At 39.9% G+C, this 20,729-nt stretch overlaps 1 protein-coding gene across 15 annotated transcripts in view; it reads left to right on the top strand.

Annotated features, from left to right (window-relative positions):
• The window catches only part of LOC147180043 (membrane-associated guanylate kinase, WW and PDZ domain-containing protein 1-like), a 120,447-nt gene that overhangs the window by 66,709 nt on the left and 33,009 nt on the right, over window positions 1-20,729 (top strand). For 6 of the 15 annotated variants that reach the window (XM_086069169.1, XM_086069165.1, XM_086069164.1 and 3 more), the window contains 10 exons: window positions 1,267-1,446; window positions 3,504-3,771; window positions 5,014-5,061; window positions 5,288-5,370; window positions 5,752-5,799; window positions 7,878-7,935; window positions 8,068-8,177; window positions 10,038-10,160; window positions 11,315-11,500; window positions 12,971-13,582. In XM_086069169.1, coding sequence (XP_085925295.1) covers window positions 1,267-1,446; window positions 3,504-3,771; window positions 5,014-5,061; window positions 5,288-5,370; window positions 5,752-5,799; window positions 7,878-7,935; window positions 8,068-8,177; window positions 10,038-10,160; window positions 11,315-11,500; window positions 12,971-13,582 — 1,716 coding nt within the window. The remainder of the gene's footprint in view (window positions 1-1,266; window positions 1,447-3,503; window positions 3,772-5,013; window positions 5,062-5,287; window positions 5,371-5,751; window positions 5,800-7,877; window positions 7,936-8,067; window positions 8,178-10,037; window positions 10,161-11,314; window positions 11,501-12,970; window positions 13,583-20,729) is intronic. The other 9 variants (XM_086069167.1, XM_086069166.1, XM_086069170.1 and 6 more) reach the window with 9 other exon arrangements.

The raw sequence follows: 20,729 nt of genomic DNA, 5'->3' as shown, positions 1-20,729 counted from the left end.
ATGCTTCTGTGTGGACGAGATTTGTTTGAGGAACGAGGCCGGCTTTGCTTCCGTCTGGACGGGGCCTCAAGATCAGGATCGTTATCAGGCATGCCGATGATCTGATGATATGAATCAGGTGTGCTAGTGGGTGGAAACATCTCAAACCTGCGGGACTCCGGACTTCGAGGACTGGAATTGGTGAACCCTGTTCTAGGCAAAGCTAGCTAGCTAGCTAACTGTGGACTATTATGTGGACAACATTCTGATATTTCCGCAATACACGGTGAAGACAAACGACATTTACAAACCTGGCAGATTGTTGTCGTAGTCAAACAACATTTCATCACATCTTGAAATCAAAATAATCTTCACGAATCAGCGGTCCAAAGTCCAATGCTTTTCAATGAGCGGAGAGCGTCCTTTCACCAAGTTGACCGCCATTTTGGCTTGCGACGTCAGATCGGTATTGTCAATAGAGGAAGAAATGGATCATTCATTTATCATTGCGGTTGTAGTTTTAGCGTTAGCAACCAAGACGACGTCATATGCAGTCTGCTGTATGAACGATAGCATACGGTGATCTGCAAACCTGCTAAAGCAAACTGTTAGAAGAAAGAAAGAAAAGCTTGGTCTCAATTAAAGGTCATCGGTCTTCTAACAGGACAACGATACGAAACACCAAAGAATGGCTAAGAGCAAAACATTGGACTATTCTGAAGGCACCTTTCAAACCTCGAGACAACTGGAGCAGTTTGTCATTTGTACCCGATTACAGGTGCAGAAGTCTTATAGAAATGATTTGATTTCGGCGATTGCTTCGAGAGGTACGCAAAACAATAATTGCCAGCGAAGGTCCTTGTGTGCGTTCACTGCACTCGATTACCCAAGTTACCAAAAATGCTCTTTGCTATAAACGCTTTGCCGTTTTCTCTGGTTGTAGTGAAGACAATAGTGAACATGTTGATTCAAGTGTTAGCATAGCTCAATTTTATACAAATGATATCAATCTGGGGAAAGTCTTTGTGTAGCGCACGCTAGGCTAACGCTAAGGCAAGAACCTGACGTGCAATGCCAGCGAGGATGAATCGTAATATTGCGATTCTGTTAAATGTCTTCCCAACATTCGAAGACAAGGATTGCTCCGCAAGCTTTTTTTTTTCCTGCTCTGTTCTTGAGTCTTTCTCCCTCCCTCTCTCTCTCTCTCTCTCTCTCTCTCTCTCTCTCTCTCTCTCTCTCTCTCTCTCTCTCTCTCTCAAGCATGCTAATGTCCTCCATGTTGCCTAGGTAACTATTATGGGACCCCCAAGCCGCCGAGGCAGCCCGTCATTGGTACAGTGATTGTGGGAGATGCAGACTCGCAGCCGAAGCGCACCAAGTCCTACAATGACATGCAAAGCGTCCGAGTAGTGCCTGCTGACGACGACGATGACGACCCGGCCTCGGAAATGAACAACACTTTTACAGGTGAGAGCGTCGCACTTCGTCCCTTTTCTTCCCGCTCTCTGTCTGTTCTCCGCCCTCAAGACGAGATGTGCGCCGAGACGCGTTTGTCCGAGATCGGGGACACGCTCGGAGGGAGATCATTATGTGTGTGTTTTCTTCCATGTCTGGTGGTTACATCATGTCTTTGTCAGGCTGAGTTCTTTGCGCCCAAGCCTCCAAACACTGCCACCTGCCTGCGAGGAGGGGAGAGAGATTATTCAGGCCAATGTTTTGAAAGACAAATGTGATTGCTTTTATTATGCATTTAAGATATCAAACCATAGAAAGACTTTTTATTGCCCATGTGTTGTACACATACAACAAATTTGTGGTGCAACTCCAGTGTTGTGTATTGAAGAATCACTTATATCAGAATAAATATAACAAATAGTAAACAAGTTATGCAGTACAAATGAAAGTAAGGCATTAAGGGGGAAGTCAATACAAAAAAAAAAAATTATTGACAATAGTATGCAGCCCCACTAGTCTAAATATGGTCTTCTGGTTGATATCTTGTTAGTGGAATACGAGTTAAGCAGCAAAATTCAGCCGTTTTTATCAATATCAGAAGGCAGCCATTTTGCCACTTGCTGTTGACTGAAGATGACATCACAGTCGCTCAGGTCTCAGGTGTCAACCAATCACAGCTCAGCTTCAGAAAACAGGTGAGCTGTGATTGGTCATAGCCCGAGCCCTGAGCAACTGTGATGTCGTCTTCAGTCGACAGCAAGTAGCAAAATGTCCGCCCCCTGAAATGGATACAAATGGCTGGATTTTGCTTCATAACTCATATTTTACAAATATAATATTAATCAGAATGTCATGTTTAGACTAGTGAGGTCACATATAACAAATGAATGTCAAGAAATGTTGAAGGTTGACTTCTCCTTTAAGTTTCAGATGTAAACAATAAAAAGGAACATGGATTAATTGTTGGTGTTAGTAACTATTTATAGTGCCATTTAAAGACCCTATAATGTAGCGCTGAAAAATGTATCAAATTGAAATCAGTTGACATTGCAATGTAGTAGAATGTAATTATTTAAATCATAATCAGTACATAGTGACACACGGCATAAATCCTCACTACTAAAAAAAAAAAAAAAACTTGAGCACCTTTCCTTACAACAATACACTGCTATTGCGATTGACTAGAATTATTGCTAGTTCCATTTCTACCACTTCAGTGTGCATCTAGCTAGCTAGCTAGCTATGACTACACCCTGGGAATGATTTTAATTAATAATAATTATTACTTAGATTCTCAAGCAAGGTGACTGCCTGGTACAATGGTTGAAAGGAGCCCGGAAGTCTGTTAGCTTGTGAGCTAGCTGGAGGCTAGCGCACCTTGCTACAGTGTGGAAAGCTCCGTAACAACCTGGTGCGATATTCCAGCTATCAGTCTTTTAGCTAGTAAATTACTGTATTCATGGCACAAATATATGCGTATTTGTGAGCATATACAAAAAAAATGCATTTAAATTTGGCAGGGTAGTGGTCCTCGCTGTTGCCAAATTGGAAGATCTGTTTATTTTCTCTTTACAGGGACAATATTTTTTCCCCACCATTTCCAGTTTCTTTAAAGCTTTGCTGTTTTGTTGAGTTTTTCCCACCTCTCTTGATAATGTGTATGTGTGCCCTCCTTGTGTCGGCTTGCCGGGCTGCCAGAATGTTGAATTAGCATTTGATCAGGCCTGAAAGGAACACGGAAGTGGTGCGACTCTGCTGGGCCAGAGCTGGGAAATGAGTAAGGGGGGGGGCTGAGATGGAGAAAGCTAGTTTATAGAGAAGGAAGCTTAAGGCTGGTGGAGAAAATAAGAGGCGGGGGCGCAAAAACAGTTTGGGAAAGACTGTTGGTGGAAAAATTTGCATATTCCTGGGGTCCTTTTAGTACACCATCAATGGGGGCTGTTTTAGGGTGCGATGTTGAATCATAATGACTTTCTTATTTCCACTGTTCTTCTCTGGCTGGTGTGAGACATAAACTGTCTTTTTGTTCTTCTATGTTGTTCCTTGTCCTGCCTGTTTTTGTTACCCAGGATCCTTAGTGCGTAGTCTCTTCCCCTCTCCTTTGTTGTGCGCAGGTAACCCTAGCGACCAGGATGAGAGCCGCGGCGGCATCCTCCGGCCGTACCCCGCGCGTGACAACGCTCCTTCCTGCGGTCTGAACAATGCGACCATCTCCACGGCCGACAGCGGGCAGCAGACCCTGGCCGAGCCGCAGGTCTCCCCGGAAGACGCGCTGGGGCCGCTGCCGGAAAACTGGGAGATGGCCTACACGGAGAACGGAGAACTTTACTTCATAGAGTATGTTTTCGAGCATGGAAGTGCTCCAAATTTAACAGCATGGGTTCACCTTTCGCTAGAACTGAAATAGTCAACGGTAGCTCTCGATGTCGTCGGCGCATCTTGTGTTGCACGTCCAGTCGCTTGTCCTCCCGATGACGTGGCTTTGAAGTGGAAGGCAACCTCAAACATTTCTTGACAATAATATGTTATATGTGATAGTCTAAACATGGCGTTGTGGTTAAGATTACATTTGTGGAATATGAGTTATGAAGCAAAGTCCAGATGTTTTTATCCATGTCAGGGGGCGGCCATTTTGCCACTTGCTGTCGACTGAAGATGACATCACAGTTGCTCATGGCTCATGCTGCATTCAAGGAAGGTCGGACGTCGGATTTATCCCAGTTGGCTTTTCCCAGCTCCGACCTGAAAGCGTTGGTGGCGAAAGTAAACAACCAAAATGGCGGATAGTGATAAATAGTTTTTTATTTTGGTCCTCCAATAAACTTGCCTTCTCGCCATTTTGCTTCATTTACTGTTTTTATCTTATTTCAAAAGCATTCCATACAGTTCAGTAGGACCGTATAATTTCATGCAGGGAGATAGCGGCATACTGTCACCTACGTTGTGTTACGTCCAGAGTTATGTCCAAAATTTATGAACGAAGAATGCTATCTAGTTTTATACTTGAGTAAATTGTGTCTTACCATTCACGTTTCCATCGTGGTCGCCATGGTAGAGTGACATCACATCGAAGTCGGTCGGTGTACTTTATTTTTCGGACTTAACAAAAGTGGGATTTGTGAGTTCAAGGCCCGTACACACTTCCTGGTTTGAAGTTGGAAAAATCTGGCTTCCCACTTTCCTCGAATGCATCATTAGGCAACATCCAATCACACCTCACCTGTTTTCTGAAACTGCGTTATGATTGGTTGTTACCTGAGACCCGAGCAGCATTGCTGTCATCTTCAGTCGACAGCAAGTGGCAAAATGGCCGCCCCCTGAGATGAATAAACACGGCTGGATTTTGCTGCTTAACTCGTATTCCACTAACACAAGACTAACCAGAATAGCATATTTAGAGTAGCGAGGCTGCATTGGTCATATTATTGTAAAACAAACAAAGAAATGTTTGTGTTGTCTTCCCCTTGAAAGCCCGCCCAGCCCTCAACCACTTCCCCGTCAATCCCCGCATGTGTGGATCTCTAAAGGAGATCTAACCCCGATCACCTGATTACCTCCACCTCTCTGTCCTCTCTGCAGCACAACAAAGGCACACCACCAGGACATGGCTGTGCATTTACAGAGCTTGTATGTTCATTTTTTCCAATCACTATTGTTTACTTTTTACATTGAAGGGAGAAAAAAAATAATAATAACCCAGCGATTGATTATGTCTTGGCTCTGTTTCTTGAATTTGTCTGTGCAGCAGAGGCCTGCGTTCCTTGATAAAAACAAAAGTGTTTCAAATTGAAGTTGTTAAGTGACGCGACTTGTGTTTTCGCTAAGAGGCTCTTTTGAACTATTTCTCTTTCAGCCACAACACAAAGACCACATCGTGGTTGGATCCTCGGTGTCGAGACAAAGCGTCCGGGCCTCTGGAAGAGTGCGATGACGATGGTAAGCTAGCCCGCCGCAGAACTTAGGGGGGGCTATTTTAGCAGTGTGAAATAATATTTAGGTATCTGGGAGGAAAAATAAGACTTTGACCAATAATACATCATGTCCAAGAGGCAGCTTGATGAATAACATTTGCAAAGAAGCACATGTTGGGAAATTGCACCATCAAGTGGCGAAAAAGAAAGTAGCATAAAGCTACATAGCTAGCACCACTGTAGCTTTTGAGATGATGCCACATCCTTTATTGCTGTGAGGTTCTAAGGGCTTTCTCCTTTCTGTTTTTCTTCTGTCATGTCATTCTTTCATTTCATTTCATTCCTTCCTTCCCTATCCCCTTTTCTGTTTCTTCATTCTGTTTTTCTTTGTTTCCGTCCTGCTTTGACCTTGGAGAAGAGGGGATACCTACGGAGGACCTGGACGGTGATCTAGGTAGGAAAGTCCCCGTTTTGTATCGTCATGCTCACTCGAAGCAGGTTTACACAAACACAAATTTGGGGCTTAATATTATAATGGTGCATGGAGAGGTAAGTAGCAGCAGTAAAAAAAAAAAAGAAGAAGCAATAATCAAATGAAAAATCTAATTATTATAATAAGCCTAAATGCATGCGCTTAAATGTGTGTGTTAAGATATACCTTTTGGATCGAACCTGTCAATAGCCAGATTGATCATTGTGATTCACTCAAGGGAGTTTTTCACAATATCAATGTGGGACTGCTCCACGGTGAAAGGCGGGACATTCTGTACAATACTTCCAGCTGATTGGATGATGCGTTGACTAGTGCACGCCTACCAAACTTCTGTTCTGACGAGAGCTGTCAAACGACGACATTTTTCAATCAGATTAATCACATCTTAGAATTTTAATTAATCACCATTAATTGCTTAATTAAAAAAGCTTTAAAGAGCTTTACATTTAATTATGTTATGTTATGAGGAGCATTTTTTAATCCACTGCACGCTCTCATCCTACTTTTTTTTCTAATCAGTTAATTACTTGCATAATTTAAAATGGGGAGAAAATGTACCTTGATAATTTGACATGAGCAAATATTTTGATATATGATATTATGTCATACGCAAACATTTATTCATTAAAGGAGAAAATATTACCGTCAACATTTTTTTAAATCAACTTTGTTGAAAATGTCATTCAGCATGTTTGTTAAAACAACTTTTCCAATTTTCAACACTTTGAAGGTTTTGCTTTTAATTTTAAATATATAAAGAATATACTGCTTTGTTTTAAAATGATTTTTTTTTAATTGAAGGGAACTTCACAGGTTAAAAACTAAGCAAGCAAAAGGCTTCTTAAAGCTTTCTACTGTAGATAATGTTTTACAAAAATTCAATGTAATTTCTTAATTTTAACAACATTTTTCATTTATAAAAATTTAAAGTGTAGGGAGTTCCCAGTAACATCACAATCTTTTATAAGGTGGAAATTTAAATAATTTGGGGTTTTAGTCCGGGTTCGTAAAAGGTTTCAAAAGATCTTCAAAGAAAAATACCTGAAAATGTTCCAAATGTGTTTGCAACAAGTACAAATTATGAAAATCTTGCAAATCCTGATGAAAACCCCAAATTTGCTACATTCGCAAGCATTCGCTGCTCAGTGAGATGCCAGCTTTATCGGCCTTCAGATTTGTAAAAAGGCAGATTTCGATATTTGCCAAAATGCCAAATATCGGTCTGTTCCTACTCTACAAGGCCCCGCTCCTCTGTATGAAATAGAAAAAGTGAGATGCACGTAACATTTGGAGAGGCTTTATCAGTTCACAGTTGAAGACGGTCAGTTTTGGAAAACATCGACAGCATGCAGACAATTCTCGACAATACTTGCATTTTATTATAGCACTGAACATTAGTCCGATTAACTCATTTGCTCCCCAAAACATAAAAACGTTCTATATTAAATATTGCCATGGTCACAAAAATGTATTTATACGTCCTACAGAAGGGTTTGATGTAGCCTCTCCACTGTAGAGAACGGTTGAAGAAATGGTAGTTATTACAAAAACGGCCAGCAGGTGGCAGCAGAGTATAAGAGACCAACCATGTTACAAAAAGCTCTTTTCCCCAGTGTTTTAAACAGATTTGTGAATAATGATTAAACATATCTATATTCAAATGCTAATTGGAAACTGATAGAAATAATTTTTTTTCCTGATGAAAGAAGAGACTCTAACCTTTCTTTTGGTAGGTTCTATGTCTTTATAGCAATAGAACACAATATTCTGTGGGCCTTGCAAAATCAGCCAAAATCCAGTAAAAGAGCCGGGAGCGAAGGGGGTTGCTTCAGTGAAAATGGCTGTGAGTTAACGACAACACAACAAAAGCAGGCCATGATTTCATTGATGCTGCTTCGTGACAGCGATGCACAAGTCGCCGTCGCATTATTTCAGCCTAAATCGTCCACACAAATAATCCATTTGCGGTCAATGTGCTGATTTGACGCGGCAGTCGATTGTCGTTCAGTGTTTTACGCTTTGCGTCGCCTTCATTTCAGAGCTGCCGCCAGGATGGGAAAGAATAGATGACCCAGTGTACGGAATTTACTACGTCGAGTGAGTAAATCACCTCGTTGGCACGTCACCTCGCAGCTCCGAAGGAAATGAAGCCGTCTTCTCTTATAAATACAACTTTACTACGCATTTAGCTGTCAAATCTAACCAAGGTTTTCCTCCCCTCGGTGCCAGTCACATAAACAGGAAGACCCAGTACGAGAACCCGGTGGTGGAGGTGCGGCGTCGCAAGATCTTGCAGGAGCAGCAGCCGCAGCCTCCAGAAGGTGAGCGGTACATTCGAGGTTGGTTTCCTGCCCATTTCTTTCTTTCTTTCTTTCTTTCTTTCTTTCTTTTAAAACTTCTTCATGTCTGTGAGCGTCTCGTGCTTGTGATTGTCCTCTCACTGCTCGCCAGGGTTTGGGTGCTCTAATCTCGATTTGCTGTATATTCGCTTGCTGCCGAATGAGTCAAATTTATTGGAAATCTTTCTTCAATGAGAGCCCCGCCCCCAAGCCTTGGTGTTGCTCTTTGTAGTTTTTAATTTTCGTGATCAAAATCCATATCTGGTGTACATTGTTTTCCCTTTACCATTAAAAGTTAGTACTTGTTTTAGATCATCTTTTCAATTTTATACACATTCTCGATTTGCTTTATTGGCTTTGGTTATCAGCCGGGCTGATTATAAGCCATGATATTTGGCCCTTTTGAAGCATATCGGCCTCAAGCGATAAGTTAGGACTGCATTAGTCAAAATTCCGGGAACTTCCTTTACTCTATGCTTTTATTTAATGAAAACAAAGATACACTATATGGAATATTAACAATTCAATTATGTTGAAATGTTGACAACTTTCAGTTGAAATCTTTAAGTAGACATGCTTTTGCTATTCATGGTTAAATAAAAAATATATATATTTTCAAAGATTGAAAAAAGAAATTGAAAATCAGAAAAGCTTTTGTCCTTAACTCATTGACTCCCAGCCATTTTGACTGAAGCAACCCCCTTCACTCCCAGCTGTTTTACTGAATTTTGACGGATTTTGCAAGGCCCACAGAATGTGTTCTGTTGCTATAAAAACATGGAACCTACCAAAAGAAAGTTTAGAATCTCCTCTATCATCAGGATAAGAATAGTATGTTTCTATCTGTTTCCGTTTTGCAGCAATTAGCATTAGAATGTAACTAAGTTTCATCATTATTCACAAATCTGTTTAAAACACTGGGGTAAAAAGCTTGTTGCAACATGGCCCTGGAAATATACCATTGCTTCGAGCAACCTCTTCAGTTCAGAGGCTGCATCAAAGCCTTCTGGATGCTCTAGCATAAAATAAAAACACATAAAAACGTATAAATAAGTCTTTGGGAGCATGGTAATATTTAAAATAGAACGTATTTATACGTTTTTGGGAGCAGCGGAGTTCATATTTACCAACGGTAAGTGTTGAAGTTTGTACTATTTAAACTTTTGACACCAGGATTACTGTATCTCTTTACTGCAATTGCTCATCGGCTCCAAATATCGTTTATCGACCTCCTTGGCTACTCATCATTGGTATCGTATCAGCTCTAAAAAAACAAAAAACTAAAACGTATCGTTCTATCCCTACTTTACGTTGCTCCATGCTGAATGTTTGTTTAAAGTGAATGTAAAACTCTTAACTGTACGTATGCTCATTGTTTACACGCCATTAGGTACGCCTGTCTATCTAATGAGATCCCAAAGAAGAGCTGTTAACACTGTAAAACGTTTCCCTTGTAAAGAAAAGAATGCTCCGTTTTGATTGACACTGTAAAAGATGAGCTGTAGACTTTTAACTGTTTATTCTCATCATAGTTTACAGTGTAGAAGTGCCTCATAATGAGAGATGTTTATAGATATTGAGCTACGTGAGCTGGGCCTTAGGTTGGACATTTTTATATATAATCATATAGCGTGTCGTCTAATAAACAATAATTGTTCATGATTGCATTTTGTTGCCAATAAAAAGTGATCATTCAGCTCGATTGTGTTGGATCTCAAACGACGATGCGTCGTGTATCAAATGATCGGCATTGTGAGTGTGTTTATGTTTTTGCCATGTTGATTTCTACGTGCTATTGAAACACAAGTTTGTGCTGCGTATGCGAGAAGTGACCTGAACCTGAAGGCTTCGTGTCTCCAGAGTGGATCGAGGAGCACTCTTCGGCTGCAGCGCCGCTGGTGAACTACGTTCCAAACCACCTGGAGACCTACAGGGACCCTCAAGTTCCACCAGCTCTACCTCCGGTCCCTACAGGAGCCAAACGTAAATGTCGAGGTTCACGCTCCTACCGTGTGGCATCGTGGTTTGATTTCAAAAATTATATTTAAATAGGAATACAACTAAAACAAAAATATGCATCCATAAAAAAAGTCAAAAATAAATACCAAAATATATTTAAATGGAAATAAAAACAACAACAAAATATCTAGCCATAAATACAAAAATAAAAAACAAGATTCTAAAAATCTAAATAAATATTAAAATAAATATATAAATAGAATTGAATATCAATCAATAAATAAAAACACTCTGCTCCTACATTTATTTATTTCATTCTGCAGACGCTCTGCCAAGACGAAATGTTATTCAAATGAGGGACTTGTTGTCGAGCAACTCAAGTCGCAAGGTGACAGTGGACAAGATAGTCGTCCATTGCTGGAGGTCTCCATGCAAGCCGGCAAAACTTCCTTGTTCGCCCACCCTCTCAATCGACCATTGAAAGGCCGTTTGCAACGGCGGAGTCCAACCCAAGACACACTTAGGACTGCTCCCTCATTTGAATAAAAATGTTCCCTGACAGAGCGCCTGCAGCATGTGAGAGCAGAACTGTTTTATTTATTGATTGATATTTAATACTATTTATATATTTATATATATATATATATATATTTGTATTTATTTCCACATTTATTTTTATTTTTTGGATCTCATGTTTTAATGTTGTATTTATTTGTACTTTTATTTATTTATTTATGGATATATATATATATATATATATATATATATATATAGTATTAAAAAAAATTAAATATATTTTTTATATCTGTTTTTATTTTCACTTTATTTTTATTTTGGGATCTTGTATTTTATTCTTGTATTTATGTATGTATGTATGTGTGTGTGTATATATATATATATATATATATATATATATATATATATATATATATATATATATTTTGTCTTATTTATTTATTAATATATATTCTTAATTATTATTCTTATTTATTTACTTTTAATTTTGGCAGTTTTGGTCCTCCATACATGTTATCAACATCTGCAATTCAATTTTGACTTGCAGTTTGCTCTTGTGCTGCAAAGTTTTGTCAGTCTTTATTGTGATTTATTACTATTCCCACTCTAACGAAAAATGTGAAATGCCAATTGGAATGTGTTGTTTTTGCACCACTGCGCAGGGGGGAAGCCGTTCTTCACCAGGAACCCTGCGGAGCTGAAAGGAACATTCATCAACACAAAGTTGAAGAAGAGCCGTCGCGGCTTCGGCTTCACGGTGGTCGGAGGCGATGAGCCCGATGAGTTCCTGCAGATCAAAAGCCTGGTGCTGGACGGGCCCGCAGCCATGGATGGCAAGATGGAAACAGGTGCAGTACTTGTTTTGCATCACTAGGAGGCACTGTTTTCTTTCGCAAAAGCCACCAAGTGCTTCGAGCCTCTCGCTCACATCCACAACAAAGAGCCTGATGCTTTTCTGCTGGAGAAATGTCTCCATCTCAACAATGGTGAAATATTACACACATTTCTCGATAGGGGAACTTGAATCCGTGATATGTGACAATATATGCTTAAAGTTGATACACTGGTAATAGGAAAGTGACTTTTTTGATGTGTGGGTTGGACTTCATGAAGCAATTATCGTGTCAAACTTAATTGAGGAACAGTCCCCTCAGAAGTAAAAAAAAAAAATTCTGGACACAGACGGTAGTAAGTCTGCTGTCATTTTTTATCCTTGGCATATTTTGACCAAAGCAGCACACAGTCTCATTTATTATTATTATGATGCCATCTGGGAATTACAGTAAACCTCCATATGTTATGTTATATGTTACATATTGACTGGATCTCAGACCAATGTTATAAAAGCATTACCGTTACTTTCTCTTGCGTTGTCTCCTTTGTCGTCACAATTTGCATTTTTTCCCCCCCATCAATTGTTACTGTTTGAAGCCGCCTAAAGGTGATGACTGATACTGTTTGTGTAAATTGTGCTCTTCTGGTGCACGTCACTTTGTTCATATTTGTTATTTAGGCTAGCTCAGTGGTTCTTAACCTTGTCGGGGGTGCTGAACCCCACCCGTTTCCTATGCGCTTTTACAGAATGCTTCTTTATTGAAAAATAAAAAAAGGGTTGTTGTTTTTTTCAAATTCAAGACATAGGTAGGGTTTACTGGTGAACAAAATGAATAGTGAGAGTAGCTTTTTCATCAAATTTGGCTCTTTTCACCTTGAATTCAGAAAGTGTGTTCTTGTAGTCCCCATCTCCACGTTGCTAGCGAGAATAGAATCGCTCAACTTGGCTGTTTTCTTGAGATGGAACCCAGAGGCAAGAGATGCAATCAAAACAGCAGAGGCCCCAGAATTGAACCCTGCGGAACACCAGACATTCTATTCTACATGCAAATTCATATTGCTCATATTCGTCTGACCACTCCCTTTTTTCTTTTTTGCTCGACATAGTAATGTTATGAAGGGAGTATAACAATACTAAAAAAAATCACCCGACGTACCATCACAACAGCCACAAGTGGACTACTGAGCACACCAAATTCCCTGCAGCACAGACAGGCCAAGAAATGTTGCGGGGCATATCATCATCAATCATTTGAGTCGGGTCGTACGTCGTGACTTCCACCTGAGACTCACTCACCGAACCCAGGCTAAAAACCACTGAGCTAGCTCATATTTATTGACGAGCCTCGTGTGAAGCTTGTTTTGTTACGAATCGGCTCTTTAACCCGAGGACACCTCTCGCGGCGTCGTAAAAGTAGTGTTCAAACGAGTGCAAAGCGCTCCCGTCGGCCTCCTTCTCTTAACACGCGACTGTTGTGACGCAGGTGACGTCATCGTGAGTGTGAACGACACCATCGTGCTGGGTTACACGCACGCGCAGGTGGTGAAGATCTTCCAATCCATCCCCATCGGCTCCATGGTGGCCTTGGCCTTATGCCGCGGCTACCCGCTGCCCTTTGACCCCGACGACCCCAACACCAGCCTGGTCACCTCGGTGGCCATCGTGGACAAGGAGCCGATTATCGTCAACGGACAGGACGCCTTCGACTCTCCTTCCAACCCGGGCGGGCCGCACAACGGCCAGCGAGAGCCGCGGTCGCGCAGCCCGTCCGCCGACGCTTTGGCCATCAGCCTGCGCGGCTACGCCAGCGACGTGGTCACGCTGGCCTCGTCCATCGCCACCCAGCCCGAGCTCATCACCATCCACATGGAGAAGGGAGACAAAGGGTTCGGCTTCACCATCGCGGACAGCCTGACCGGCGGCGGGCAGCGGGTCAAGCAGATCGTGGACTACCCGCGCTGTCGGGGCCTCAAGGAGGGCGACATTCTGGTGGAGGTTAACAAAAGAAATGTCCAGAACATGAGCCACAACCAGGTGGTGGACCTGCTCAGCAAATGCCCGCGAGGGAGCGAAGTCACGATGCTGGTGCAAAGAGGTACGTTTGTGCTATCGCATTATTGCCATTGCGGTCAACCGCCATTGATCGCAGGGGATGCGTCCCACGCAGAAACCAGATCATAAATAATAATAAGTTGTTTTACCTCTGGTACACTTTGAACACGTTTGAATTCTTAAAGCTAGGGGAGTCAAATGAGTGCGTTAACACCACCATTTTTCTTTTTTCGCGCGCGATTAATGAAACTGGGGGAATTCCAGTTTCAACGCAGCAGACACGTCCACGTCAAAATCTCGCAGCAATAAATGTCATAATAATGCATATATTTGTGGAGACTTTGGTCAAGTTGTATTTTACAATTTGAAAAATGTGCAGAATTTTAACAAGTTACTTCATGTTAAAGATTAGACAGTTCTTAACTCATTTGCTCCCAAAAACATAAAAATATGTTCTATTTGAAATGTTTTAAGTGTCCCAAAGACATATATATATATATTTTTATAATGTTTTTTTATTCTACAGCATACAGATGATGCAGCCTCTGAACTAACAAGAATGCTTCAAGCAATTGTAGTTATTACAAAAACGGCCCGCAGGTGGCAGCAGAGTATAAGGGATCAATCAGGGCCATGTTGCAAAAAGCTCCAGATAGAAATATACTTTTTTTTTTCCTGATGAAAGAAGAGACTCTAATCTTTCTTTTGGTCGGTTCCATGTTTTTATAGCCGTAGAACACAATATTCTGTGGGCCTTGCAAAATCAGTCAAAATCCAGTTAAACAGCCGGGAGCGAAGGGGGTCGCGTCAGTCAAAATGGCTGCGAGTGAATGAGTTAATGAAATATTGCAATAATAAGCTAAGTTATGCTCTGAAATTCAACGCGTATGAATGATAATAAACAACGTGATGTTTTCACACACCAATTTCTCCCCTTAAAATGACCTCAACACAAATCAATATCACACTCGTTTTTACAGTACAGTACATCTTTTTAATTTTAATAACATTTTATGAATTATTATGAAATTACTGTATCAATGACTAAAATATGCAGACATATTTCTATTAGTTTGACTTTTTTTCCACTTTAATTTTAACAAGAGTATGAAAACTTAGAATAGAATATGCTACATATATATGTACATTTAGAACAGATAAAATTTCCAATTAATTGTGAGTTAACCATCAAAGTCATGATCAATTACAATTAGAAATGTTGTGTGTGTGAAAACGTGCCAATAAACATTGAGAAATATAAATAGTACCCTGAGATTAAAATGCTTTTAGATTGACCTTTTGTCGGCTATCACATTTTTTTTTAAAAGAGGCTGCTACCGATATTTGTCAAAATGCCTAACATCGGTCGATCCCTACATTCACGACACCCAACTCTAAATCCAGACTTGCATCACGTATACTGCACCTTCACAGCCGTCACTTGAAAATCTGCAATATCGGTGAACCGTGATGTAGTGTGGGTTGACCGTATTCCGGGAGGAAATGGTGAATGACTAAGCACATTTCAGCGGATATTTTATCCGGCGGAGAGTGGACTGGATGACTCCAACGAAAAAGTTGAGTGAGAAAGCAGAAGAAGAAAAATTAGGAGGCGCGTGAGTCGTCAATGTGGCAGCTTGGAAGGAGGAGTGGTGAGGAGGCCATTGGCTTGGATGAATGCATGAATGTGGGATGAAGCGGGAGATTGGCGCATGACGACACAATGGATGAATGGAGGGCGGGGCCTCGTGGAGAAGTTATGCATGCAGATGCTTGTTTGCTCATATTCGGATGCTCCAATGCTAGTTCTGGACGTTAACTTGTTTGCTCCCAAAGACGTATTTATACGTTTTTGTTGTTTTTTTTTAAAAATATGCTACAGCATACAGAAGGCTTTGATGCAGCCTCTGAACTGAAGAGGACGCTTAAAGCAATGGTAGTTATTACAAAGAAAGGCCAGCAGGTGGCAGCAGAGTATAAGAGATCAACCAGGGCCATGTTGCAAAACGCTCTTTTCCCCACTGTTTTAAACAGATTTGTGAATAAACTATATGCTAATTGCTGCAAAACAGAAACTGATAGAAATTTACTTTTATAGACTCTATTCTTTCTTTTGGCTGCTGGGAGTGAATGACTAATCACTTCTTTGTACTGTAAGTGCATTCTGAAGTTTTTTTTTTAGATAGCAGAATTGTGGTTCACTGAGGAGACGACTGCCATTTTGACTCTGGTGGACGATTCCATTCATATAAAAAAAGTTTACGTCCATGAAATCTTTTTGTACAAAATCACACTAGCTCCCTAAAGTCACACACAGAAAATGCCGGTTTTTTTTCAATTGAATGTTCAATCCAGAATAGTTTCCCCCGTTGTAACCACTGGACGTTGTTGAACGTCACGACCCGGATCCCAATTACCGTCAGGTTCGGTGTAAGCTCCCCACATTAATGATGCCCTCTAATGAGTTGACCTTGTGTGCCGCCGCTCCAATAACACGGCTTTATTGTGTTAAATGTCAGCATCATTACAGCCCTGCAGGGCCTATTGTGTGTGCGTGAGGTGATGTTCTGACGTCTATGGAGGGAATAAGAAGCGAGATGAGGTCATTACATACTATTTTTGTTTGTTTTCGGAGCTGCGTCTCGCTCTGTCAGTGGTCCATGCTGCAAATCATCTCAGTGTCATTCCTGCCTTTCCAGATGAGTGGCCAGCTGATGAGGGACAGGAGTGCACCAAAGTGGCTGGCGCGTTCCAAATGTTGATAAATGAAGCTGGTCACGCTCAAATGAGTTCCTGATTTGTATACGAAAGACGCCGCTGACTCGGGATATTTTAATACAAGCTGTCGCTTGGCTGATTTTTTTATTTATTTTGTGCTTTGACCTGCGAGCAAGAACTTGAGATATGAGCAGTGTATGATGGCAGAACTCAACTCACTTCACAACAAGCAGCAGTTAGGCAGGTTCGGGGAAAACAAATCTGAAAAAGGCTTCAAAAGAATGATAAATAAAAGACAGGCTAATGAATAGCCTCTTTGTGGCAGTAGCTGGCTTATTGTATCAACAACCACTGTTAGCGCTTTTCATGTTGATCTAATTTATTTTTTTCTTTTCATATTATCACTTTACAACAAAAGACAAAGATAACGATATTCATACATTCCTAAATACTAAATAAGTTAAACAGTCAAATGTTCTGCTTGTGATTCATATTTTTATTGTTGTCAATGTTAAACGACCCCAAAAAAAAAACACTTTTTTTTTTTTATTATATTTTTCTAGCTAGGACTGTGCAATTCATTGAAATTCAATTACAATTTCAACAATTACACTCCACAATTACAAAATTGACATAAAAGATTATTACTAATTTTGAGTTGTTTAAATGTAAATGTTTGCACTTATTTATTTTAAAATAACTAATTTAATAAATGTTGTTTGATCCAAAAGTAACTTGCATAATTATAATGTTTCAAATAAATGTATTTGTCTTATTATTATTTTTTACGTTTAAATATTTTCTTGTTTTGCACCAAAAAAAAACTAATTATTGTCCTCCGAATCGTGATTTCAGTTATTGCCAAATTAATCATGATTAACTCATTTGCTCTCAAAAATTTATAAATGTGTTCTATCTAAAATATTATTATGCTCCCAAAGACGTATTTATTATTTTAGATTATACAGAAGGCCATTATTTTCACCAGCAGTGTGAATATCATTGAAACTTGCTGCAAAACGTAAACAGATATATATATTAAATATATACTTTTTTTCCTGATGAAAGAAGAGACTTTAATCTTTCTTTTGGTAGATTCCATGTTTTTATAGCAATAAACACAATATTCTTGCAGAATCAGTCAAAATCCAGCAAAACAACCGACAAGCGAAGGGGGTTGCTTCAGTCAAAATGACTGCTAGTGAATTGGTTAATATTTCCTTCATAATCGAGCAGCCCTATTTCTAGTTATAACACTCAAAGCAATGACATTTGAACACAATGCAATGGATTTGAAATGGGTTATTGAGCCTATGTTACGGACATATCTGTTGAAAAACTCTGGCGAAAGAGCCTTTTTGCATCATGGCCCTGGTTGATCTCTTATACTCTGCTGGCCGATTTTCTTGTTCTTTTTTTTTCTTTTTTCTTTTTTCTAAAAGAGCTCCGTATTGTTCATTCGGTAATGTCATCATCGTTGCTCTTTTTTTTTTATTTTTTTATTATCATTATTTATTTTTTGTATGCTGGCCGATTTTCTAATAACTACCATTGCTTTAAGCAGCATCAATGCCTTCTGTATGCTCTTGCATAAAAAAAAAACATTAAAAAAAACTATATAAGCACTTTTTGGGACATGGCAATATTTAAAATAGAACGTTTTTATATGTTTTTGGGAGCAAATGATAATTTAAAAAAAAGCTATTCTTTACAAAACTTGGTTCTAGGTGTGAGAAATGTGATTGGTAGCACAAGATCATTCCTCGTCAGCAAAGGAGCTACGAGGAGGTGTGAGGTAAGGCCGATCAGAGATGAAATAAATAAGAAGGCTGAGGATCACGTTTCAAGTATTGGACAGAGGCAGTGAGAAGTGTGTGAGAGTGGCTTGAACGGATCTTTAAAAGCTCTCCGAGTGCGTGTGTGTGTATAAGCTGATGATGCTTGAGCAAAAAGCAACAAAGCCAACTGCTAAAGAGGTTATCTTATTTTTTGACCGTGTCAGAGTAGCTCATCTTGTCTTGATGTTTTTTGCATCAATGGCTATTGCATCAAGATGTCCTGTCATGACAGAATGCAGAATGGTTCAAATAGGGGGAGAAAAAAATATGGATGGTGGGAGTGAGTCCTTTCTCGTGATTAAAGGTTGCAGAAATGAAACTACTTGACTCAATTAGCCATTTTCAGCAGTCAAAAGTTAATATATTGGTCGAGAACTAATTTAATAACTTCATTATTTTTCATGTCCAATGAATACCTTTAAAAACAGTTTGCCGCTTCCTGTCAACTGAAAACGACGTCACAGGTGCTCAGCTGACGACGACCAATCACGGTCATGTGACGCTTGCAAACTAAGCCATGATTGGTCATTACTTGAGCCCTTTGCACGTGTGATGTCATCTTCAGTTGACAGCAAGCGGCAAAATGTGTTTGTAACCTAAAAAAGCCTAAACCATGAAATACAAGAGAGAAAATTATCCTGATTCTTTGGAAACAGAGTATTTATTGGTTATTTTGAACAAACAACCCCCTCAAAAAAAATTCAAATTTACTTCCACATATGACTTTTGATTTGTGTCATATTTGATACATCCGGTCACAATGCTTTAAATTTGTAAATTTTTTACTGTCAGAAATATATCAAACATATTAGTATTTCCCAAAATCAAAAATAACATTTCCCACTATAAATGATTAAGTATAGGTGTCTCTTCTTTCTCAATTTAGGCCATCTTGCAAGGTCACTGGAAAAGTCATCAAATGGGTCATACTGCCCTCTAATGGATTATCTGTGCAATGTGTCAGATGGTATACGTCATGGTTTTAATGGGGAAAAAAATATTATGCTCATAAAATAGAGGGTTCAAAATGTCTTGTATTTAATTTGATATGTTGGCGTTATCGAGTTAAAGGTGTTCAATGTACATGAATAATAATGACGTTATCACATTAATTATAGACAAAATAATAAATTCTTACTGCTGAAAATTACAAAAATGAGTTGAAGTATCCTTTCACCCCCGGTGCAGTGTATGGGATGATGAAATATTACAATAATAACCTAAGCAATGCTCTGAAATTCAACCCGTATAAAAGATAATAGACAACATGGGATGTTTCCACACACCAATTCCTTCCCCTTAAAAAGGAGGGCAGGCCAAGCAACGAGTTCTCCATCTTGTCTTCCCGCTACAGTTGCCATGACAATGGTGCACAGTGCACCTGTCCCCCGAGAGAGGCGCAGAAAAATCCCAGAGAAAATGAGACGACATGCAGAAGCGTGCAAATGACGAGCGAGAGGAATGAAATGCGATGATGACGGGCGATGATGATGAAATGCGGCCATAAAGCGAGAGGGCAACGGTCTTTTAGGGCAACTTTAATGGCGCAAGGACAAATGTTAGCAGGTTTGTCTCAACAAAAGAGAACATTAGTCATGATGAACGTGCACGTGTGTGTGTGCGTGTGTGTGTGTGTGTGTGTGTAGGCTGTGCATGGAGCCGCCAAGGCCGCCTCTTCCCCGTTTCAGCTTGAAGGAAGTGAGCTACTACAGAATGAAGCATGATAGCCGCCTCGTCCCAACACAAACACAAATAGCACATTGTATATTTTATTTAACGTGCCTTTTGAGCTTGTCTCCGCATCTCTGTTGTACAGTGAGATGAAACACGTACGCCAATGAGACTACGTTTGCAGCTGCAGGAATGCAAATGGAGTATATTTGCTTCTGCCTCCATTCCTCAAATTAATTTGTAATTCGGCTTCTTTGCTATTTCCCGCCGGGGTGCGCCGTCCTGCTTCACAGCCACGCGTGCTACCTTCAATTTATTCACTGTATTTTCCCTTGTCATCTGAATCATGATGAGCACACTTGCAACATGCACAAGTTCAGGAAGTCAATGCTGCGAGCCTGCAGGTTTCCGGCCCTAAATTTAACATTACTTACTTTTTTTTTTCTTTTTTTTTACATACCACACTTTTCATTTACTGTACATAGTAAATGGTCATTTACGTGTAAAGCGTGCTTTCACCAGTTAAGGTGCTTCACACTGATTTCACATTCAAATTAAATGAAATTAAAGTTAAATTAAAGTAAAAAATAAGTTTTGTTCGGTCTCTGTGCAGGTGGTTTGGGACCCTGCTCTACATGAAATTATCAAAATCATAAGCATCAGTAACAAACTGAACAAAACTGTGGTAAAAGACAACAACAAAAAACTTTATGACGGGCAATTTCCGGAAAGCTATTAAATGTATTCAAGTCTCTTTTTTATTTTAATATTATTATTTGTTTTTATTTGTTTATTTTAATATTATTAGTGTGTGCAGTGCAGTGGTTCGCAACCTGGGTTCAATTGAACCCCAGGGGTTCTGTGAGTCGGTCTCAGAGGCCGAGGCACATATTCAACGGATTTGTTTTGTTGATTGGCTGCAAGTGATCGCGCTTCATTGCTTGGCCTATCTGTGCCGCAGGG

This window comes from Leptonotus elevatus, chromosome 2, assembly GCF_054856555.1.
Source record: "Leptonotus elevatus isolate MCC_2025b chromosome 2, RoL_Lele_1.0, whole genome shotgun sequence".
Lineage (NCBI taxonomy): Eukaryota > Metazoa > Chordata > Actinopteri > Syngnathiformes > Syngnathidae > Leptonotus > Leptonotus elevatus.
Note: the sequence above shows the minus strand (reverse complement) of the source record. Positions and strands in the feature narration are given on the sequence as shown.